The sequence below is a fragment of the Aquarana catesbeiana genome, linkage group LG03 (genome assembly GCF_042186555.1).
Source record: "Aquarana catesbeiana isolate 2022-GZ linkage group LG03, ASM4218655v1, whole genome shotgun sequence".
NCBI lineage: Eukaryota > Metazoa > Chordata > Amphibia > Anura > Ranidae > Aquarana > Aquarana catesbeiana.
Window position 1 is genome coordinate 539,046,258 of NC_133326.1, and position 24,657 is coordinate 539,070,914.

The window sequence follows — 24,657 nt, forward strand, 5'->3', positions numbered from 1 at the left end:
GACCCCTAGGACAAACCCCCCCTCCATTAGTACAGACCCCCCGGACAAACTACCTCCCCTACATTAGTAAAGTCCCCCCCTCCATTAGTACGGACCCCCCAGAACAAACCACCCCCCCTATTAGTACAGACCCCTAGGACAAACCCCCCTCCATTAGTACAGACCGCCCCGGCCAAACTACCTCCCCTACATTAGTACAGACCCCCCCCTCCATTAGTACAGACCCCCCAGGACAAACCACCCCCCTAAATTTGTATAGACCCCCCAGGACAAAGCACCCCCCTACATTAGTATAAACCCCCCAGAGCAAACCACCCCTCCCTACATTAGTATAGACCCCCCAAGACAAACTACCCCCCCTACATTACTATAGACCCCCCAGGACAAACCACCCCCCCTACATTAGTATAGACCCCCCAGGACAAACCACCCCCCCCTACATTACTGTAGACCCCAGGACAAACCACCCCCCTACATTAGTATAGACCCCCCCAGGACAAAAAACCCCCCTACATTAGTATAGACCCCCCAGAACAAACCACCCCCCTACATTAGTATAGACCCCCCAGGACGAAACCACCCCCCCTACATTACTATAGACCCCCCAGGACGAAACCACCCCCTCCTACAATAGTATAGACCCCCCAGAACAAACCACCCCCCCTACATTAGTATAGACCCCCAGAACAAACCACCCCCACACATTAGTATAGACCCCCCAGGACAAACCACCCCCCCACATTAGTATAGACTCACCCAAGACAAACCACCCCCCCTCCATTAGTACAGACCGCCCCGGCCAAACTACCTCCCCTACATTAGTACAGACCCCCTCAGGACAAGCCACCCCCCCTCCATTAGTACAGACCCCCCAGGACAAACCACCCCCCTACATTTGTATAGACCCCCCAGGACAAACCACCCCCCCTACATTAGTATAGACCCCCACAGAACAAACCACCCCTCCCTACATTAGTATAGACCCCCCCAGGACGAAACCACCCCCCCTACATTAGTATAGACCCCCAGGACAAACCACCTCCCCTACATTAGTATAGACCCCCAAGACAAACCACCCCCCTATATTAGTATCGACTCCCCAGGACAAACCACCCCCCTACATTAGTATAGACCCCCCAGGACAAACCACCCCCCCTACATTACTATAGACCCCCCAGGACAAACCACCCCCTACATTAGTATAGACCCCCAGGACAAACCACCCCCCCTACATTACTATAGACCCCCAGGACAAACCAACCCCCCTACATTAGTATAGACCCCCAGGACAAAACACCCCCCCTACATTAGTATAGACCCCCCCAGGACAAACCACCCCCCCACATTAGTATAGACACCCAGGACAAACCACCCCCCTACATTAGTATAGACCCCCCAGGACAAACCACCCCCCCTACATTAGTACAGACCCCCCAGGACAAACCACCCCCCTACATTAGTATAGACCCCCCCAGAACAAACCACCCCCCTACATTAGTATAGACCCCAGGACGAAACACCCCCCCACATTAGTATAGACCCCCCAAGGACGAAACCACCCCCCTACATTAGTACAGACCCCCCAGAACAAACCACCCCCCCTACATTAGTATAGACCCCCCCAGAACAAACCAACCCCCCTATATTAGTATAGACCCCCAGGACGAAACCACCCCCCCACATTAGTATAGACCCCCCAAGGAACGAAACCACCCCCTACATTAGTACAGACCCCCCAGAACAAACCACCCCTCTACATTAGTATAGACCCCCCCAGAACAAACCACCCCCCCTACATTAGTATAGACCCCCCAGGACAAACCCCCCCTACATTAGTATACACCCCCCAGGACAAACCACCCCCCTACATTACCATAGACCCCCCCAGGACAAACCACCCCCCCACATTAGGTTAATTTAAAACACCCGGGCGGCAGCTGGACAGGAAAGGACAGTGTGCAGCCGCGCTGCCCGGGTGGAGCATGTCAGGCTTGGACAGCAGCAGGCGGGAGTGAGACACAGGAGGTCGGAAGAATTACTATAGACCCCCCAGGACAAACCACCCCCCTACATTAGTATAGACCCCCCAGGACAGACCACCCCCCCTACATTACTATAGACCCCCAGGACAAACCAACCCCCCCTACATTAGTATAGACCCCCCAGGACAAAACACCCCCCCTACATTAGTATAGACCCCCCCAGGACAAACCACCCCCCCACATTAGTATAGACCCCCCAGGACAAACCACCCCCCTACATTAGTATAGACCCCCCAGGACAAACCACCCCCCTACATTAGTACAGACCCCCCAGGACAAACCACCCCCCTACATTAGTATAGACCCCCCCCAGAACAAACCACCCCCCTACATTAGTATAGACCCCAGGACGAAACCACCCCCCCACATTAGTATAGACCCCCCAAGGACGAAACCACCCCCCTACATTAGTACAGACCCCCCAGAACAAACCACCCCCCCACATTAGTATAGACCCCCCAGAACAAACCACCCCCCCTACATTAGTATAGACCCCCCCAGGACAAACCCCCCCTACATTAGTATAGACCCCCCAGGACAAACCACCCCCCTACATTACTATAGACCCCCCAGGACAAACCCCTCCCCCTACATTAGTATAGACCCCCCCAGGACAAACCACCCCCCCTACATTAGTATAGACCCCCCCAGGACAAACCACCCCCCCCACATTAGGTTGATTTAAAACACCCGGGCGGCAGCTGGACAGGAAAGGACAGTGTGCAGCAGGCTTGGACAGCAGCAGGCGGGAGTGAGACACAGGAGGTCGGAAGAAGAGAACTGGAACACGTTGGGCACGGCGGCCCCCCTCCCAGTGATGTCACTGCGTGGCTGGACTCTCACACAGAGACAGCCGCTTCGATCTCATTTTGCTCTCCTCCTCTGACAGGAGGTGGGAGGGAGGATGGGCTTCGGCACTCAGCAGGTCGAGGCGGCGACCAGCAGAGAGAGCCGCCTACGGACAAGGAAGAGGAGGAGGAGTAGGGAGGGGAGCACTCTGGCGCTTCAGCGCCCCCACCTCTGTGGCGCCTGGGTGCACTGCACCCCATGCACTCCGTCCAGGATTGGCCCTGGTGATGTGTTTCGTAACAACTGACTTTGCTAAAGACTTTAAGACCCCTTTCATACTGGGGCCGCGGCTGCCCTAGCGCTTAAGTGCCGCTCATTTTAGTGCCGCTTTTCGGCCGCTAGCGGGGCGCTTTTAACCCCAAAGAAGAGGTTGAAAACTCCTCTGTTGCCGCAATTCGGAAGCGCTGCCCATTCATTGCAATGGGCAGGGGCATTTTGGTATACAGTGCTCCCAAACCACCCCAAAGATACTGCTTGCAGGACTTTTCCTAACCTCCTGCAAGCGCACCACCCAGGTGTGAAAGCACCCATTGTAATGAATGGGAGGCAGTTTTCAGGCACTTTACAGGCGCTATTTCTAGCGATAAAACGCCTGAAAACTGCCTCAGTGTGAAAGGGGTCTAACCCTTTGACATTGTCAGCAGTGACAAAACAGGCCACAGGGAACCTGGGTACATAGCAAAGAAGTAGGGCCAGTGAGGGCCACTGCTGGGACTTGTTTTGGCAGATAAGCCGCATGAACAAGGAGAATGCTGGCTGGATTTGTTTAAACTCTGCTAATGCTCAGTTACATAGTGCTGTGGTGTATGCTATAAATTGTAGTGTAATGTACAGTATGTCAATAATTTATAATGTTTTCATAAGGATTTTACACTGTGTGCATTTTGCTTTTTTGATTCAAATTAGTATAGGTAGAGGATCTGCAATTAAAGGTGGAATATGTCTATTAGAGTAGTTTGCCATAGGGATAAATAAATTGTTTTTGCTTTTCGATAACAGAAAAGTGATTTCTTAGTTTTGGGTGGAGGGTGAAACACATGGAGAACGCATGATATGAAGATGGCCTGTTGCACATGGGCGAAAAAAAACCACAGGTGCATTTTTGCCTGTGGGACAATGTACACAGCTGCGCAAAAAGAAAGTGTAGGGTGTGAGTTCATCTTTTCATTCCTTTTTGTGAAAAGGTGAAGTTATGCTTTCAAATATATTTAAAAAAAAAATAACGAAAAAAAAATCCCTAGGAGCCATTTAAAGTTCATTGCACCCTTAAAGTGTATGTCAGGGCAAAAAAAATACCATACTCAGTACATCTTAGCAGTAAAGTTAAATTTCCCCCGTTTAATCCCTGCCAAATTCTCCCTTGCTAGACTACAGTACGCCCCCCACTTGTGTTATGACGAGAGGAGTGGGGGCTAACGGAGTTCAGGAGAGAAGTACTGTAGTAGGTAGGTCTGACAACACTGTTTGGGATTTTAATGTAGCAGAGGTAGCATTGTCAGCTCAATACAGGAATTTAGGAGCTCAATAGATTTCTGGCAAAGCAAGAGGTATTTTTCTGTACTTGTCAATGTGCACATACTGCAAGATGTACTGTATGTGTTCGTTGCACTTCAAAAAAACACTACATACCACCTTAATTTTACATTCCCCATTGACTCTAACCTTTTCACTGAAATGGCAAAATGTGCAGCAAGTAAGATAAAAGAATGCTGTGGCTCAGAAAATATATCCCAGACACAGCCAGGCACTTAGCATTTCCAAACGCTGGGCATCAATAGCTCCTCCATATGTCTCTCATTTCAGGTTTAGTTCAAGGCACAGGGAGCACACAAGGATTTCCCTTCAAGATTGAAACAATAAAACAAGAAGAAATTACAATATAAACCTCCAACGAGCCTGATTAATGAGTGAAGAATTGCAGGCTGAAACTGGTGGCCCTCCAGCTGTTGCAGAACTACAAGTCCCATGAGCCATTGCAAGGCTGACAGTTACAAGCCTGACTCCCACATTCAGAGGCATGATGGGACTTCCGCAACAGCTGGAGGGCCGCCAGTTTCAGACCCCTGAGTTAGAGAGATGGACAATAAGGCACACAGCACACTTGGGTGACACGATAACTTCCTGTGCTGTGCCAGTGACGGGAAGTATCGAGTTCCGCCATGTTAGAGATTCACAGCACAGATGACTCATCTAAATTTGGCCATACACTATACAATCTTCTTGTACAATCTAGTTTAGACTTACCAAAGCTCTGTAATACCAGGAACAACCTATACAATTCCATTAATATGAAATCAGACAGGTTCTTGCATTACATAGTTGTGGGTAAATCTTAAAATGATTGTACAACCAGATTGTATAGTACATGTTCACCTAAACAATGAAAAAGACGTATCATGAAAAGCACACACAGCCAAGGGCGTACCTTCCGTCATCATCAGAGGAAGGGAAGCAGTCATCCGGGCTGCAAGTTATGACAGAAATGATTTAGTAATAAATAAATGATTGGTTCTTTACACTTTGAGGGCATCGAGATAGGAAAGTGAACAATCTGCCTTTGATGGAAAGGAATTTGATGGGAAAAACATTTTGGAAAACTTTTTTTTCCTTACCCTGTAGCAGATACGCTTCCATCAAGGGATATACACAACCTGAAGATTTTACAATACTAAAACTACCGCACATCAACATATCTTTCAAAAAAATTCCCAAGTCCAGACTTTTTGTGATAAATACATTTATAAAGTTACAAGGTGTATGTAAGTTTTGGATGGAGTGAGGAAAGATGTATTGCTAAATATGGAGTATCAGTTAGATATAAGAAGTTTCTGATGCATTGATTGTAACCTCTATTTAGTGATCATGGTACCTATTTTCAAACTCTCATTAGGATAGAGTACATTTCTTTGTGTTGGACAGCCAATAACGTCATCTTATGCCGCGTATACACGAGCGGACTTTCCGGCATACTTGGTCCGGCGGACCAGAGTCTGCCGGACAATCCGACCGTGTGTAGGCTCCGGAGGACTTTTCCGGCAGACTTTTTCCCAAAAGCCCGCCGGACCTAGATTTGAAACATGTTTTAAATCTTTCCGTCGGACTCAGTTTCTGGCGGAAAGTCCGCTCGTCTGTGTGCTGGTCCGATGGAAAGCCCGCTCGTCTGTATGCTGGTCCAGCAGACCAGATACGACGCAAGGACAGGGTATTGCATTTCGCGCTCGCTGCAATAGGAAAAACAAATTTTCCTATTGCGGCGAGCGCGGGGCATACCAGGCCCTTAGGTCTGGTATGGATTTTAAAGGGAAGCCCCTACGCTGAAAAAACGGCATGGGGTCCCCCCTAAAATCCATACCAGACCCCGATCCGAGTACGCAGCCCGGCCGGTCAGGAAAGGGGGTGGGGACGAGTGAGCGCCCCCCCCTCCTAAACCGTACCAGGCCACATGCCCTCAACATGGGGGGTGGGTGCTTTGGGGGAGGGGGCCCTGCGAGGCCCCCCCCCAAAGCACCTTGTCCCCATGTTGATGAGGACAAGGGCCTCTTCCCGACAACCCTGGCCGTTGGTTGTCGGGGTCTGCGGGCGGGGGGCTTATCGGAATCTGGGAGCCCCCTATAATAAGAGGGCCCCCAGATCCCCCAGTGATCACTCCGGTCAACATCACCCGGTGACCACACCCCCTAAAACATCACAGTCCCAGCATGCCCAGGGACCGTGACATCATAAGGGGGCGGGGTCTCCGCCTATATAAGTCACAACGGAGCACTCAGAGAGCAGTCCAGCCGGAGAGAGCGTCGTGTCAACATCTGGAGAAGAGAAGAGGGAAGAAGACAAGAAGCCCAGAAGTCCGGACCTCCGCTGGCAAAAGAGCGGCCTGAAGACAGCGGAGGAGCCGGCCGAAGAACTGGAACACAGGGAGAAGAGGCCGGAGAGAGCGGAGAAGAACCAACCGGAAGCCGGGAGAAGAGGAACCGGAGGGACCCCCCGAAGTCGGAAGAAGACCCCCGAAGCTGGAAGAAGACCCCTGAAGCCGGAGGAAGACCCCCCCGAGCTGTTTAATAAATTATTTTAAAAACCTGTGTAGTGTGTTTTATTATTGACACTTTTTCCCTAGGTCAATGGGAAGGGGTACCATGTACCCCATACTCATTCACATAGGGTGGGGGCCGGGATCTGGGGGCCCTCTTATTATAGGGGGCTCCCGGATTCCGATAAGCCCCCCGCCCGCAGACCCCGACAACCAACGGCCAGGGTTGTCGGGAAGAGGCCCTTGTCCTCATCAACATGGGGACAAGGTGCTTTGGGGGCACCCACACCCAAAGCACCCACCCCCCATGTTGAGGGCATGCGGCCTGGTACGGTTCAAGGGGGGGGCGCTCGCTCGTCCCCACCCCCTTTCCTGACAGGCCGGGCTGCGTGCTCGGATCAGGGTCTGGTATGGATTTTAGGGGGGACCCCACGCCGTTTTTTCGGCGTAGGGGGGTTCCCTTTATAACCCATACCAGACCTAAGGGCCTGGTATGACCCGCGACGGGGCTCGCAAGGTGTCAATCTCGTCGATAAAAGTGGCAAGATTGACTTCCTTTTCTAGTCCCGTCGTACCCGAGTCACGTTCCAAATGAACGGACTTGTCCATGTGTGGGCAAGTCCGTTCATTCTGAAAGTCCGCCGTAACTCCGGCGAAAGTCCGTCGGAATGACGGGCGGATTTAGCCCGCCGGAAAGTCCAGTCATGTGTGGGCAAGTCCGTCCGTTTTAAAGTCCGGCGCACCTGGCGGACAAAGTCCGTCGGAAAGTGTGCCAGACCAAGTATGCCAGAAAGTCTGATCGTGTGTACGCGGCACTAGTGTCCGATTTTAGGCGTTCAGCCCTGACAAAGAGGGAGTGTCGGTGTCCCCGGAAAAAGTTGTCTGTTCTGTGGTTCCTTGTTATGAGCAAACTAATATTAAAGGATTTTGGACTCTTAGGGGTTGATTTACTAAAGGCTAATAGACTGTGCACTTTGCAAACTGCTGTTGCACTCTGCAAGTGTATTTGCTCCAAAGCTTAGTAAATGAGGTAAAGCTTCACTTTGCAAAATAAAAAAAAAAAACAGCATTTTTGCTTGCACAAGATTGGATTATGGAAGTCAGCAGTGCTTCTGCTCATTTACTAAGCTTGGAGCAACTGCTCTTGCAGAGGACAACTGCTAGTGCCAAACACCCCCCCAGTTCGGTTCGCAGCAGAACATGCCAACAGGCAAAAAATTTGTTAGAACACGCGAACACCGTTAAAGTCTATCGGACACGAACATGAAAAATCTAAATTGCTAATTTTAAGGGTTAATATGCAAATTATTGTCATAAAAAGTGTTTGGGGACCTGGGTCCTGCCCCAGGGGACATGTATCAATGCAAAAAAAGTTTTAAAAACGGCCGTTTTTTCGGGAGCGGTGATTTTAATAATGCTTAAAGTGAAACAATAAAAGTGAAATATTCCTTTAAATTTCGTACGTGGGGGGTTTCTATGGTATGTCTGTAAAGTGGTGCATTTTTCCCGTGTTTAGCACAGTCCCTGCACAAAATAACATTTCTAAAGGTAAAAAAGTAATTTAAAACTACTAGCGGCTATAATGAATCGGGTCCCGGCAATACAGATAAAAGTCATTGAAAAAAAATGGCATGGGATCCCCCCCCCAGTCCATTACCAGGCCCTTTGGGTCTGGTATGAATACTAAGGGGAACCCCAAACCAAAATTAAAAAAAAAATTGTGTGGGGGTCCCCCCAAATTCCATACCAGGCCCTTCTGGTATGGATATTAAGGGGAACCCTGCGCCAATTTTTTTTAAAAAATGGCGTAGGGGTCCCCCTCAAAATCCATACCAGACCCAAATTTTAAGGGGAACCCTGTGCCAAAATTTTCTAAAAAATGGCGTGGGGCCCCCCAAAAATCCATACCAGACCCTTATCCGAGCACGCAACCTGGCAGACCGCAGGAAAAGAGGGGGGTGATAGAGTGCCCCCCCTCCTGAACCGTACCAGGCCACATGCCCTCGACATGGGAAGGGTGGTTTGGGGTAGCCCCCCAAAGCACCTTGTCCTCATGTTGATGGGAACAAGGGCCTCATCCCCACAACCCTTGCCCGGTGGTTGTGGGGGTCTGCGGGCGGGGGGCTTATCGGGGTGGTCCCGCCCCCCTCTGACGCCCGGAAAAGCCATGGGGAAGTCCCCGTGCATCAGAAGGGGTGGGGTGACCCGGGTACGTCACCACGTGGTTATATAAGAACTGTCACCTGCGAGGACACGTCAGACAGCGGGAGCCTCCCATGAAGGCGGATCGGTGGCATTTTTTTTTCGCTTCGTCGGCGGAGCCATAGAAGAAGATGAATGGATTTCGTGGGACATTTTTATTTTTTTATTTTTAAAAAAAGGACTTTTCCCAAGGTGTGTCTTGTGGTTTTTTTAACATATTGACACTTTTTTTGTGAAATGGTACTGGTACAACACGGGGGAGGTGGGATATGGGGGTCCCCTTGTTAAAGGGGGCTTCCAGATTCCGATAAGCCCCCCGCCCGCAAACCCAACAACCACCGGGCAAGGGTTGTGGGGATGAGGCCCTTGTCCCCATCAACACGCAATTTTTCTTTTAAATTTTGGTTCGGGGTTCCCCTTAATATTCATACCAGACCCAAAGGGCCTGGTAATGGACTGGGGGGGATCCCATGCCGTTTTTTACAATGACTTTTATCTGTATTGCCGGGACCTGACAATTCATTATAGCCGCTAGTAGTTTTAAATGACTTTTTTTCCTTTAGAAATATCATTTTGTGCAGGGACTGTTCTAAACACGGGAAAAATGCGTCACTTTACAGGCATACTATAGACACCCCCCAGGTCCGAAATTTAAAGGAATATTTCACTTTTATTGTTTCAGTTTAAGCATTATTAAAATCACTGCTCCCGAAAAACGTCCATTTTTAAAACTTTTTTTGCATTGATACATGTCCCCTGGGGCAGGACCCAGGTCCCCAAACACTTTTTATGCCAATCCCATGCATTTAAGCCTTTAAAATTAGCACTTTTTATACCTCCCATAAACTTTTAAAGGGTGTTCCGCAGTTTTTGAATTTGCCGCAAACACCCCAAATTGTTCGCTATTCGGCGAAGGGGCGAACAACCGATGTCCGAGTCGACCTTACGTTCGACTCGAACATCGGGCTCATCCCTAACAACTGCACTTTGCAAAGTGCAAATTTAATGTACGTTTAGTAAATCCACCCCTTAGGCTCCTTTCACACTTGTGAGACGCAGTCCAGCCCGTCCATAGGGGGGCGCACGGGCACCGCCCCCCCCCCATCCATGCGTCTAGCCCTCTAATCTACATGTGGGGTGCCAGATGCATGGATTTCAATTTTTTGGGGGGTTTTTTTAAGCACATGATTAGAGCCTAAGGCTTTAATTGGCTTTGAAAAAGGTTGGGCTTGGGGCGCAGAGCACTGTGCCCCAAGCCCACCCATTTGAGTGACAATAGCGAATTGATATTTGCTATTGTCATTCTGGTTCTTCTCCCGGTCAATCGGGAAACAGTTCCTGAGACCCAATTGGCCAGGGAGTCTTAGGACTGCCAGTAAATCGGGTCTCAGTCAGGACTCACTTCCTGTTTGGCCTGGAGGAGAAGCAATGGGCGCATTCCCGTTTGTCTCCTACGCGCGCACACGGGGGGGGGGATGAGGGATCGCTGCATTCCCGCCTGTCGTGTCCCGCAGGGGGAGGGGAGGTGGGGAATCGCTGCATTGCCATCCATCTCCCACTATGGGGCTTGCCGTTGGTTTTTCACCCCCCCCCCCCAAATATTGAGCACCAGCCACCACTGGTGAGACAACAAAGTTGTGTGACTTACAATGCGACTTTGATCTGACTTTACATTCTGTGGTCCAAAGTCACATCAAAACTTGTACCAAAGTAGTGCAGGAAATTTTTCTGAAGTCGCAATAACTTCTATAGTGTCAGTAGGAAGACCCCGCAAAGACATATATTGAATTTCACATGATTAACTAAAACTGGAGAGTGCAAAATTGTTGTAGCTGTGCGTGGTTGCCAATTAGCTTCTAACTTCAGCTTGTTCAATTAAGCTTTAACAAAAAAAATGGAAGCTGATTGGTTCCTACACAGAGCTGCATTAGACTTTGCACTCTCCAGTTTTAGTAAAACAACCTCTTATTTCTTTAGTCTGGTGCTCCCATTATTCTGTCTGCGTGCCTACTGCTGAGATTTGTCATAGTGACCATTGTAGTTGTTATTAGAGAAAGAGAATAGAGGAGAATAGAGGAAATCCTCTCATGGGGACACCTGTTCCAGTGATAATTCTATAGGATGGGAATTCCATTTGTTTTGGAGGGATTTTCTGTCATTAACCATTGTGTCTCTAGGACAGGAAGTGAGGGCAGGACAAAGGTGTCAAAGAAATAACTCAATAGGGGTTTTAACCTTCCGTATGCTAATCTAAACTAAAAAAAAACAAAAAACGACTCTACATACACTTTAATAACACATATATTAGAAAGGTAAAAATAGTTAAATCACTTAAGAACAACTAAATATAACAAACCATTTATAGCTGTATACATGTTTAATTTCCATAACATCAGAGACCCAGGTAGGGAGAATATCACTTCCCTACAAGGTGAGATCCACATCTTGATAAGAGTAGTAGAGAACATCAGAGCTGTCAAGCAACAGTGCAAAGAAAGTGCTAAGTGTTCAATATGCATAAAAGATTCAATTCATAAAGCATAACACAAGGATAAATAACTTTATTTTAGACATGTGACTGTCATTTTTTTTACTCTACTTGAACATTGGACTAAGCCATCACTTTTTTGAAAATAAGGATTATTACATTGATGTGTTAGCTTTGTGAATTGAGTTTCTGATATTGTAAAAAAAAAAAGTGCAATAAAAAGGAGAGTTAATTAAATAGATATTAAATATATACTGTATAATATATATATATCTATATAGATATATAGATATATCTATATATCTATATATCTATATATCTATATAGATATATAGATATATAGATATATCTATATATCTATATAGATATATATCTATATAGATATATATCTATATAGATCTATATCTATATAGATCTATATATATATCTATATAGATATATCTATATAGATATAGATATATCTATATAGATATATATATAGATATATATATGTGTGTAATTAGTACCTGAATTCTATCTTTATATTAGCTTCCGGTAACCCTCTGTGCAGAGAGACTCTTGTCAGTGTAAGCCCGTCAGGCTACCATTTCAGCACTGGAGGCTTACTCACAGAAGAAGACAGCAAAGTGATCAGAGTAATGACTTGAGATTCTCCCTTACTGTGCAGTCAGGAACCTGGGTGAGACCTTGACCAAGCTGTGCTACCCAACTACACAGGAGGTCAGAAAACTTGTGTCTTTTGGTGGGTCGTAAAGATCACACAAATGTATTTTAGCAGGAACTTGGGAAAATCAGACAGTGGAAATATGTATAATCAATTAATTAATAACATAAGGTCATTCTTCGATCTGTGATCTGATGTAGCAGACCTGTTGATCTTGATGTTCACAACTGAATAAAACTATTGCCTATGGACTTACTTATTCCAGCATACTCTCCCCTCCAGCTTTTGCATCTCCCCAAGAATAGCTAGTAGAAGAGAGGACTTTCCACATCCGACCTGACCGACAATCATGGTGAGCTGACCTGAAAGAAGAGAGGTGATAATAACACATGGGGACCGCCATACACACAGCTATCAGGATGATGGGTGTCGTTACAATGGATGGCCCATTATTCTAGACCCCTTGTGCCCAACCTGAAGGCCAAGGGCTATATGTGGCCCTTTGGTACATATTTGGGAACCTCAGGCTTGAGCAGCCCATGTAATCAGAGTTCTACCTACTGTTCTACCTTCTTAAATGTGTACCCAGCACCACTGATGGAAAAATATTCAGTAGAGTAGCTTCTATTAATTTAAAAAGAGTCCCTGTCACCTTGCGTATGCAAGCACCTAGCGTTGGCCCCACAACCCTTTCTCCCTTACTAAAGGTATATGACACATTCTAAAGTTGGCCATATTCTTGTAGAATTTTGTTTTAAATGTTTTTCTTTAAGAACATTCATTTGATCTTCTGATCATTAGTGCAGTCAAGAAAATTCAAAGGGGCAGAATAATTCTTTAACTAACAAATTTCTAATAGTGTATAGGGTGTTCAATAGTGAAAGTCCATTTATTCCTATTTGATTGTTATCTCTTATGAGCAGGGTCCTCCTAACTCTGTTAAATTTTATTGTATTGTAAATGTACTGTCGCACCTTTTAATAATTTAGTGATGCGCAAACTGTTAGCACTATATAAATCCTATATAATAATAATAATTCCAAAATGGATTTTAAAAGCAAGCAAAATTTTGAAGTACTTCTGTACGACATTAATCAAGCCATCAAATATACTAATGCTGCGTACAGACGATCAGACATTCCGAAAACAAAATCCTGGATTTATTTCCGACGGGTGTTGGCTCAAACTTGTCTTGCGTACACACGGTCGCACAAATGTTGTCGGAAATTCCGATCGCCAAGAACGCGGTGATGTACAACACATACGATGAGCCGAGGAAAATTAAGTTCAATAGCGTGTGCGTCTCTTCTGCTTGATTCCAAGCATGCGTGGAATTATGGGCGTCGGCATTGTGTACAAACAATCGGAATTTATGATTTTGTTGTCAGAAAATTTGAGATCCAGCTCTCAAATTTTTGTTGTCGGAATTTCCGACAACAAGCTCACATCGAACATTTGTTGTCGGAAATTCCAACCGCGTGCATAAGACTTTCCGTATGAATGTTCGTTTGACAAATCTAGGAATCTATGGCCAGTTTAAGAGTCATAAAGGGGTCACATAGCTAGATAAAATTTGGGTGGCAGCGCAACATTTTCCTTTTCTGCAGCTTCAACTGAAAAAATCTGCTGCCATCTCATTAATAACACTCGGAGTATAACGTAACATAAAACGCCTCACTATATACAAACATTTCTGCTATGTAAACACTCTTCTTGCACAGGACACAATGTTGTAGAGAGACTGACACATTAATCTGGAATTTGCAAACATTTATAGAGGGTTTATTACATCACGTATAGAATGAGACAAATATTTGATCAGGAAGATTAAATAAGAGGCTATCTCTTGTATAACGCTAATAGAACAGCATTAGTATAAAGCGAGTAAAGTGCCACATACTGTGCCATATTGCATGTAGTAAACTATGAATGGACAGATACAGTGGCGGCCGCTCATGCCGGGCGCATGGGCGCCGCCCCCCCTATCCATGCGTCCGGCCCCCTAATCTACATGTAGGGCACCAGACTCATGGGTTTCAATTGGGTTTTTTATTTTTTTGAAGCATAAGATTAGAGCCTGAGGCTCTAATTGGCTTCAAAAAAGGGTGGGCTCGGGGCGCAGAGCACTGTGCCCCGAGCCCACCCACTTGTGTGACAATAGCGAATTAATATTACTGTCCATCTCCCGTGGGGGGGGGGGGGTTGTCATAAAATATTGAGCACCAGCTCTGCCACTAGACAGATATTTCCTGAGAATGAAAGACTGGAAATAGCACCAGGACCTGATCACCGCCCAGTAAAGACAGTGGTATATGCATGGTGCTTTGATCCTTTGACGTTGATTTACTAAAGGCAAATTGGATGTGCACTTTGAAAAGTTCAGTTGCACTCTACAGTGCAGTTGCTCCAGAGCTTAGTAAATAAGCAGAAGCTCTTCTGACTTCCATCATCCAATCAAGTGCGAGGAAAAATTCTGCTTTTTTTTTATTTTTCTTGCAAGTGATTGGATATTCTTTGCAAAGTGAAGAATAACCTAATTTACTAAGCTCTGGAGCAACTGCACTTTTCACAGTGCACAGTCTATTTACCTCTAGTAAATCAATCCCTAAGTGTCTCTAGAGTGAAAAAAGGGCCAGTTTGCATTGAGATTTTTACAACCAGGTGTTCAAAAATCTTTTCAGGCACCCCATGGACGCTTCATAGAAATGCAGAACTATAATAAAACTACCACTTCTGTTCTGAGGGAGAAGGAATGTGGGTACATGAAGCAATTTAGGAGTAGAGAGTGATGTAAGTATAGGCAGAATTCCAGTTAGATTTTTTCATCATAGTGGTGGACACAATAGACAACGTGTTTCTCTGATCTCCATGGCCAGGGCCAGCAACCTGAGCAAGCCCCATAATAAATTTGCTTTACAAGCCGCGATGAAGGGAGATCATAGAAGCTCCTGATTTGCATCACCAACTCATCTCTACTAAAACTGTAAAAACGTGGACTTCCCACCACTTTTGGTTCCAGTGACACCAGGACAAATAGAGATCGAGAGTCTCCTTAGTAGGGATAGAGACAGAAAAAAAAAATGCCGATAGTGGTTATCTGAAACTAAAATTGAAAGTAGGGAGTGGAGTTTCACTCTTAGCTGGGTAAGGATTAGAACTGGAAGGTCTGTGTGAACTGTAGGTCTACTATTAGAGTTCAAACACCATTGAAGACTGGACCCATGACACCCTTGTTCTTCAATCCTGAGTTCCCGCCAGCTTTGGAGGCTACAAAATACCTGAAGTGGTATAGGAATGAAAATATAAGGATGATGCAGATATTAGAGGATGGGAAAATGCCAAATTTGCAAGTTATAGGTTTTGAGTATAAAAATAACTGGCTACAATATCAGCAATTAAAGTAATTTATAGAAGAAAAAATATTGAGGATAAATAGACCATTAACTAAATTCGAAAAAATACTAGTAGAAGAAAAGAACCCAACTAAGAAACTTTCAAAGATATACAATCTACTACTCCCCACTGGGTCCCTTAGAGAATTAACAGGAATGAAAAAATGGGAAAAAGAAATGGGATTTTCAATAGGGGATGAAGAATGGGGAAAAATGTTTGAAATAATACACAAAACAACTATAGCAAATAAATATCAGGAGAGAAACTATAAGATTGCAATGAGATGGTATAGGTGTCCAGTAGCATTAAATAAAATGAATAAGGGAATCTCGGAGACCTGTTGGAGAAGTAAGATGGAGAGAGGGACGATGGATCATATCTGGTATGGATGCCAGAAGGTAAGGGAATTTTGGAATAAGATTTTCGAGATCTATCAGAATGTATCAGGAATAGTAGAGAATCCAAGTATAAAAACCTCTTTATTTTCTCTGACACTAGACTCAACAAAAAACCCCAGAAAGGACATTTTGCATTTTATGACATCTGCGGCTAGAACAATAATAGTAGGTAAATGGAAAGAAGAAAAAGGACCAACAATTGCAGAAAGGTTATGTGAAATGAGCGAAATTCAGTACATGGAAAAACAGATAAGAGAAGAAGAGGATATAAAAAATAATTTACCAGAAATATGGCAAAGATGGGATGAGTTTCGGCCCTCAAAGGAAGTGAAGAAATTTATATAATGAAGGGGAACAGGCCATGGAGGGGGGGGGGGGTGTTGGGGTATGAGTGGGGTTAGGATGGATGATAGGAATAGATGAATATAGAGTGTGGAAAGATTATAGAATATTTATAGTAGGTATTTTTATGCATTTGTAATGTTGATGAATTGTTGTACATATGATAATGTATAGTTCTTTTTTAAAAAATTCAATAAAGAGAAATTGAAGACAAACACCATTGAGGACTCTCCCTTGTGACAGCAATGTCCAATCACTAACACCAGCTCTGTCACATGGGAGGAAAAGTCACAAGTTCCCCAATACCTTGAAGTACTTGGAATTTTCCTTTACAGCCAGAGTTGCAGGGGAGAGGGGGGATGTATGTTCTGCCGGTGAGAGACCATGGGGGTTATTTACTAAAGGCAAATCCATTTTGCACTACAAGTGCACTTGGAAATGCAGTCGCTGAAGATCTGAGGGGGACATGCAAAGAAAATAAAAGACATCATTTTGGTTGTACATGATTGGATGATAAAATCAGCAGAGCTTTCCCTCAGCGACTGCACTTCCAAATGCACTTCCAAGGATTTGCCTTTAGTAAATCAACCCCTTTGTGCTTGATGTTATCCTCTTTGTATATGAAACCCTATAAGTCAGAGTATTCTCCTACCTGTTGGAATCTGGATATCTATATTAGATAATGTAGCCAATCCTGTTCCCCAGGAAAAGTATCCACCAATCACCTATAAGAAGAAAACAACAAAAATGGATTCCATATTGACTGATACATTATCAGCAGAAGAAATTATCTCATCAGACAGAAGAAGACAAATATATATATATGCGACTGTGATGGTGACATTAGAGTGTAAGCTCCTCTGGTGCAGGGACTGATGTGACTGATTCAGTGTTCTCTATACACAATTGCTGAACATGGCACAGCTATATAAATATATTATAATAAAAGTGAGTGACTGTGGTCGGACATATAAGTGTCATTTTCTCTGGTGCAGAGACTGATCAGAGTTCTCTGTACAGCACTGCAAAATATGCCAGAGCTATATAAATGTATAATAATAATAATAATGGTGTGTACCTGTTGTAAGATATTAGCGTGTAAGCTCTGCTGGTGCATGGACTGATGTGACTGGCTAAATGGCTAAGTGTTCTCTGTACATCACTTTGGAATATGTCAGATCTATATATAGTAAAACCTTGGTTTGAGAGTAACTTGGCTTGAGAGCATTTTGCAAGACAAGCTAAAATGTTTTATAAATTTTGACTTCATAAACAAGCGATGTCTTGATATACAAGTAGTCATGTCACAACTGATTATAAAAGAGAAGAAAGGCGCCTCTAAGTGTAGCAATATTGTTACATTTAATAAGGGTACAACATTTAGCAACTCACATGGTTGATGATTAAAAGAGGCACATCTAAGTATGCAGGCATCCGGAGTAAAGCTGTCCACATCAAGCCACCCTTCCAGATCGCTCTACTACAGGGTAGTCTTCCTGGTCACCATTGCAGACTGACAGCGGTAAGCGCCGGCGGTGCGGAGGATGGTCTATGTGGACAGCTTTACCCCGGATGCCTGCATTCTTAGATGTGCCTTTTTTTAATCAACCATGTGAGTTGCTAAATGTTGTACCTTTATGAAATGTAACCATATTGCTACACTTAGAGGCGCCTCTCTTCTTTATACACTGTAGCTCCTGCTGGATTTTGCTTCTAATCCCCTAGTGGAGGCTGCCATTTGTGAATTGACATTTTATTGTTACACAACCTATCACATTGCTATAATCTTTTTATATGGACTATAAACTGAAAGACCTATGAATAAATGGTTGTGGAACAAATCATCAGAGTTTCCATTATTTCCTATGGGGAAATTCGCTTTGATATACAAGTGCTTTGGATTACAAGCGTGTTTCCAGAACGAATTATGCTTTCAATCCAAGGTTTTACTGTAAGTGTATAATAATGATAATAATAGTCTGTGACTGTGGGGGTATGTTAGAATGTAAGCTCCTCTGGCGCAGGCTGATGTGAAGCGTTCAGCGTCTTTTCTCTCTCTCTCCAGACATAAAGATGTGAATTCCTATCCATCCTATACTTTTCCCAGTTAATGTGATGTGTATGGACATAGCTCTAAATGTTTACTTAACAATAAAAAATTAGCTATTAAGCACCTTGATTGCAGCTTCCTCGCTGTCAGAGGAGCGAACTTGTTTCCGTGGGGTCTGTTCATAGCTGTCCATCTGGAACCTCAGTGGCTGCTTCCGGTTTATGGCTCGCGAATGCTGGAGAGAAATCGAAAGGGGCAACAGAAAATGTCAGTAACAAACTGTGAATTCCCTGTTATGGAGGGAATACAACTTCCAGCATGTCTAGAAAAGTCACTTGTGCTGATTTTCATGTAAGTTATTATTGTGTGAACTAATTAAAATAAAACCAAGAGCAAATAAAGTGATAGGGATGTTACCTCTTCCTTACTCACTTAAAACATTTTGGCTGTAGATACATTTTAAATCGTCTTCATAATCTGTTATATATTTGATGCTCAGTGAGCTGCAGAATTCTAAACATTCGTGTACCTGTAGCCATTGTATATGTCATATCAAGATTCACATTGTATCATGTTATATTATTAGTGTCATATTAGTAGAGCTCTGTTGGTGAGACGTACAATTCCCGGGTGTTTCCTGCAGGCGTCGAACAAGCTGGGTGAATCGCCATTCCTCATACTGTCGTCTCTGATTTCGTCGCTGGTGAAGAACTCATTTAACTTCTGAACACTTGAGATGGAAAGCGAGATGAGAGAGATGAGAAATCTGATAAGGGCCCGCTGTGCAGGCTAAATATAACTAAAAACATCAATCTGAGAGTTCAAATTGAAAACACAGATAAGAAACATTTATATGATATCATGCCAATCACAGTTATCTTTGTATGTGAATGGCAATGTAATATAGAATTGGAGGATCATCTGCTTGATAAAAGTAAAAGTGATTATATGCAAAGCCCAGCAGTAGTGATTAAAGTTTATAAACCGAAAAAGAAAACTGCATCCCTCCAATCCCCAAATTTATTGGCTGTGTTTTTCAGGATTTTTTTATTTTCACCCGGTAATGCTGTGAGTAACACACTTCCTGCCCTTGCGTGACAACGCTCACTCATCATACTGTATCAATGGAGGAGCATTGCCCCCCCCCCCCCCAATAAACCTGATCTCAGTTACGTAAAAGTGAACTGCTGATAACATTGCTTGAGATTTCAGCTCAGCAGATTCCGTGCTTGGGGTCTTTTACTGAGCAATTCAGGTTTTCTACTGGGAGCCGGAGTCTTCTATTGAGAACCCCAAGTCTTCTACTGAGTGTCCTGTGTTTTCTAATGGGATCCCTGAATCTTCTACTGAGTGCTCTGGATCTTCTACTGAGAGCCCTTGGTCTTCTACTGCATTTCTGGGGTTTCTACTGAGTGCTCTGTAGCTTCTTCTGAAAGCCCCTGGTCTTCTACTGAATGTCCAGGTTTTTCTACTGCGTGCCCCATTACTCAATTGCAGTACTTGTTGCTGTCACCCCAGTAATAGTCCTCTGAATAAACATCAGTCTTTGCTGAATTTGGTCGGAATTATTATTTTTTATGAAATGATCATGTTTTTAGTTTTTAATTTGAGTCATGTTGTTATAGATATTATATGAAATTATAGTTAGCATCTTTAAAGATAAAGCCATAATTTTTATGTAAAATAGATTACAGCCGGTCCCTGGGTTACAAACAAGATAGGGTCTGTAGGTTGGTTCTTAAGTTGAATTTGTTTGTAAGTCGGAACAGGTTTTTTTTATGTTTTTGTTTTTTGGATAGCATAGGGAAGGGTTAATACCCCTGTAATGTTTATTTAGCTGTCTGTGCCCCTGTTCAGAGGATTTCACCTCACTTTCTGTCCCTATGACAATTGGATTTTGAAAAATGTTGGGTTGTTGTGGAAACAAAGATTGTTGATAAAGCTTCAGTGGAGACGTGAATTTCCCTTCCTAGGGGTAGATTTCCTCCCACTTGCTGTTGTCTCCTTCCTAGTTATATATATGTGGAGTTGTATGGGCTATGGGGGTACCTCATCCTTTAACGTTACCAGTGAAGGACGACTTTAACGTTACCAGTGAAGGACATCGAAACAAAAATAATACAAAATATCTTAATTACAAATTAGTTAAAAAATATTGTATTATACTGTATTGTAACAAACCGAAAGTACGCCCTACCAATTCCATGCTTGTTGGTATTTTTCAGAGTGGAGCCACATGGTCATCTCATAACTCTATATATATATTCATCCAGCTATTGTTTGAAGACATTAGCTATCGGATTGCTCCTCCATGACACTTGGCACGTCATTTCTTGAGGGCTCATTTCCAGTAGTGAGTAGCCCTCGATGCACGTCTTTTTACCCAATTGGATTGTATGCTAAAATGAATTTGTTGCACTCCCACATATTTAAAATGCAAATAATGTTTATGTTCCTTTCTTTTTCTTTCTGAACAGGATCTCTGTTTTTAGTCAAGAATGTAAGGTTCTGAGGAAGCACAGATGTGAAACGCGTCGACCTCTTGACACTGTACTAACAGAGATCTATTACATAATAATGACCGATCAAATTAATTAGAGGTTAAATTGATTGGAGCCATACAATTCTGAATTGATTTTACCTGTAAAATATTTTTTAACTTATTTGTAATGAAGATATTTAGTATTATTTTTGTTTCAATGTCCTTCACTGGTACCGTTAAATACAGTTACATCAGTCCTATGTTGTCTCCCTCCATTTGTAAGTAGGGGTCGTTTGTAAGTCGGATGTTTGTACCCGGGGACCGCTTGTACATTAGACTCATATTTGATCCAATTTTCGAAAATACTAATGAAAGTCATTCCCAAGTATCCATTATCACAGCTTGGCCTATTAGGTAGCACATTATAAAGGTTGGGGGGGGGGGGTATCTTACTCCTATTAAATGTCCTACCTAGGTGCAAGCATTGTTTTAGGAACCTGGCAAGTTCACTGGTATCACCCCAATATTCACATATAGACACAGATTACCTAGCAATAAAACAAGCCTCTTTTTGGGATTGAGGTATTTTCTAAAAATCTGTTATGGTGACTGTTTACTGACATACCTGACCAGAGCTTTCACAGCAAACCTGACCACGGTAGAGAGTAAGAAGAGCGGAGTTACCAGGATGTGGAATAATGACAGTGATGCAAAGGCATTAGCGGGAGTAAGATTTGTACTCTCTACATATTCATGAGTCACAAATGTCTGTAGGGAAACACATACAGAGTGCATTATAAGTCACAAACAGAGCACACTAGATGCAGCTACAGAGGTTAGTAACAGCTTGTTTTTAAAACTTATTTAATGCTTGCTAAGGAGATATAAATACTTTAATTTCCATAGTCTAAGCACAGGTTCACTTAGTCTAGGCACAGGCTATTTCCATAGTCTAGGAATAGGTAGGTGATAGATGATGCGATTTTCTTTCCTGCAACCATGGATTGCAAGAAAGAAAATCGCCAGATTCCCCCATAAACACAGTCAGTGTTGTTGGGAGAATCCTTCCTGTGCCACTATTGTGTTCTGCCAGAAGGGATCCTTCCCTGACAGCAGAACACAGTGTTTACTGCTGGTGGCTATAGCCGCCGGCAGTAACTGCATGGAAAATATCTGACAAGCTGGTTGTACTGAAGTCGATTGATGAATCAATTTCAATACAAACAGCCTGCCCATAGATAGATCGAATCTCGGCCGGTCCCTGCTGAACCACCTGAGATTCGATTCATCTATTTCCGGTTTAGACATTGATGTATGGGTGTGGCCACACCTCTGGTTCCTATATAATCTTATCTCTTCACTTGCTAATTTGTTATTAATCATTTGATTCACAGTTTATGCTGTGCAATTAAAGAAAGGAACTAACTAATGTGAGAAACACAAAGATAATACAGCTGTGATTTAATTAAACCTAAACTGAAATAGGATGTATGCAGTGGCGTATCTGGGGTATGGCAGCCATGGGGGGGGCGGCAAAAAGCCACCCCCGCACGAAAAAACCTTCACCCGCCCTCTTGCGGCCGCCTCCCTCACTGATGTAGCTCCCGGCGTCGCGGCCAGCCTGCAGGAGCACAGCGCCGGCACAGCAATTGCTTCTTGGCCTGGGGAGGGGAGTGACAGGCGCCTCCATTACGGCCGATGACTAGCCAGACGGGATCCACGTAGGGTAGGGTAACAGTGGCGGAGGCAGAGCCTAATGCTCCGCCTACCCTCCTCTGCGTGGCATCATCTTCTCCAGGAAGGAGCGGGGAATGTGACATGAGGTGTGGAGAAGGAATGGATGAGGGCCCGACAGGAAACCCCCAATAGCAGCACCAAGGATAGCAGCCAGGTACTACTTCTTGATCGTGACCATATTCATGTGTGTGGGCCAACTGCCAACCAGAAGCAAGCAGCAAAACATAGTGCTCAGTGGATTAAATAGATATGCATAGCCATAGATATCATAAATAAACTGTAATAAAGGGATTTATGAACAGTTGTTGCACAAATCACTTTATTACACTTTATTAATGATATCTATGGCTATGCATATTTATAATTTATTTAATCCATATTGAGCACTATATTTGATTGGCTGCTTGGGCCTGGCACACACGCACAATCGCAAGTGATGATGGCTTAAGTCATCATCATGTGCAATGGTGCGTGAGTGCCAGGCATCAAATATAGTGCGCAATATGGATTAAATAAATTATAAAAATGCATAGCCATAGATATCATTATAAAAGTGTAATAAAGTGATTTGTGCAACAAGTTCATTGAACAGTCCACATTCAGTGAAAGTTCATGTACTGCAAAAATTGCAGTGCATGAACTTTCACTGAATGCGGACTGTTCAATGAGCAGGGGTGGACTGACCCATTGGGCACTCAGGCTCTGCCCAAGGGCCTGGGGCCAATAGGGGGGCCCCATAAGAGGCTCTGCAAGACTGCAACACATACAGTCTAGCATGGGCAGCTGCTGTAATAGGACCTCTCATGGCGCCCTGCTCCTCGCCGGCCCATCCTTCCCTCCCGTCCACCCCAGGAGCTTGAACTGTACATTACATCACCTGGAAAGGACGAGAAGAGAGGAGGGGCCGGCGGGGAGCAGCGTGCCATGAGAGATCTTATTATTACAGGCATTAGGTAAGGCTTATTTTTTACAGGAGTCTAAAGACACCAGGGCCGCCACCATCGGCAGCCAGTACAGATGTAGGGGGCCTGGGCTCCAACAGGACAGCAGGAGGCTCCATGAAACTCTCCTGGTCCCCCCATGGTGTCCCCACCCCCCACCCCTCTCCTCAAAATCATCAAAAAATCAGACCTCTGCTTCCACTCATACGCTGACGATACCCAAATCTACTTTCGCATCACCAGACAAAAAGACCACCATCAGCAACTAGAGAAATGCCTCACTTTGATAGATGACTGGATGACCATTAGTTACCTCAAACTCAACGGGTCAAAAACAGAACTTCTCTACCTACATGCTAACCAAAATCCCAAAACCAAGACTCCATGGACACCTCCCGCCATCTTCGGACAAACCATCTCTCCAAGCACCAAAGCCAAAAGTCTTGGAGTTATCTTTGACTCAGAAATGACAACGCATGCACAAATAGGATCAGTAGTTAGCGAATCTCACCATCTCATCCGCCTGCTACGCAGACTCATCCCCTTCATTCCAGAAGAGGACAAAGCAGCAGTAGTTGGAACAATCATCAATTCCCGTCTCGACTACGAAAACTCACTCTACATAGGATTACCCCAATATCAGCTTGCGCGCCTACAGGCCATTCAAAACCAGGCGGCAAGACTGCTAACAGGAAAAAAACCCTGGGAGTCCATCTCCCCATCCCTGAGGAGCCTACATTGGCTAACGGTAAAGAATCGGATCACATTCAAGACCCTCTGCCTCACCCACAAATGCATACAAAGTAACGCCCCTCAATACCTCAGAGAGAAAATAAAATACTACACACCCAATCGCAATCTGCGATCATCTAGCCAAAACCTCCTCCTCGTTTCCAAATACCGCTACAAAGCAAGGGGAGAACGAAGATTCGCAGTCCAGGGACCTCGGCTATGGAACTCTCTTCCGACTCACATCCCCATGGAAGAAAACCATCAGGCCTTCAGGAAAAAACTCAAGACTTACCTCTTCTAAGAAGCTGACAAC

The 24,657-nt window shown here is 44.5% G+C and overlaps 1 protein-coding gene across 7 annotated transcripts in view; it reads right to left on the bottom strand.

Annotated features, from left to right (window-relative positions):
- Positions 1-24,657, bottom strand: part of ABCC9 (ATP binding cassette subfamily C member 9) — a 220,390-nt gene that overhangs the window by 91,441 nt on the left and 104,292 nt on the right. For 5 of the 7 annotated variants that reach the window (XM_073621428.1, XM_073621425.1, XM_073621426.1 and 2 more), the window contains exons 13-18: positions 21,560-21,702; positions 19,074-19,182; positions 18,577-18,687; positions 17,055-17,127; positions 12,526-12,631; positions 5,317-5,355 (exon numbers count right to left, since the gene is read on the bottom strand). In XM_073621428.1, the coding sequence (XP_073477529.1) occupies positions 5,317-5,355; positions 12,526-12,631; positions 17,055-17,127; positions 18,577-18,687; positions 19,074-19,182; positions 21,560-21,702 (581 nt within the window). The remainder of the gene's footprint in view (positions 1-5,316; positions 5,356-12,525; positions 12,632-17,054; positions 17,128-18,576; positions 18,688-19,073; positions 19,183-21,559; positions 21,703-24,657) is intronic. The other 2 variants (XM_073621429.1, XM_073621430.1) reach the window with 1 other exon arrangement.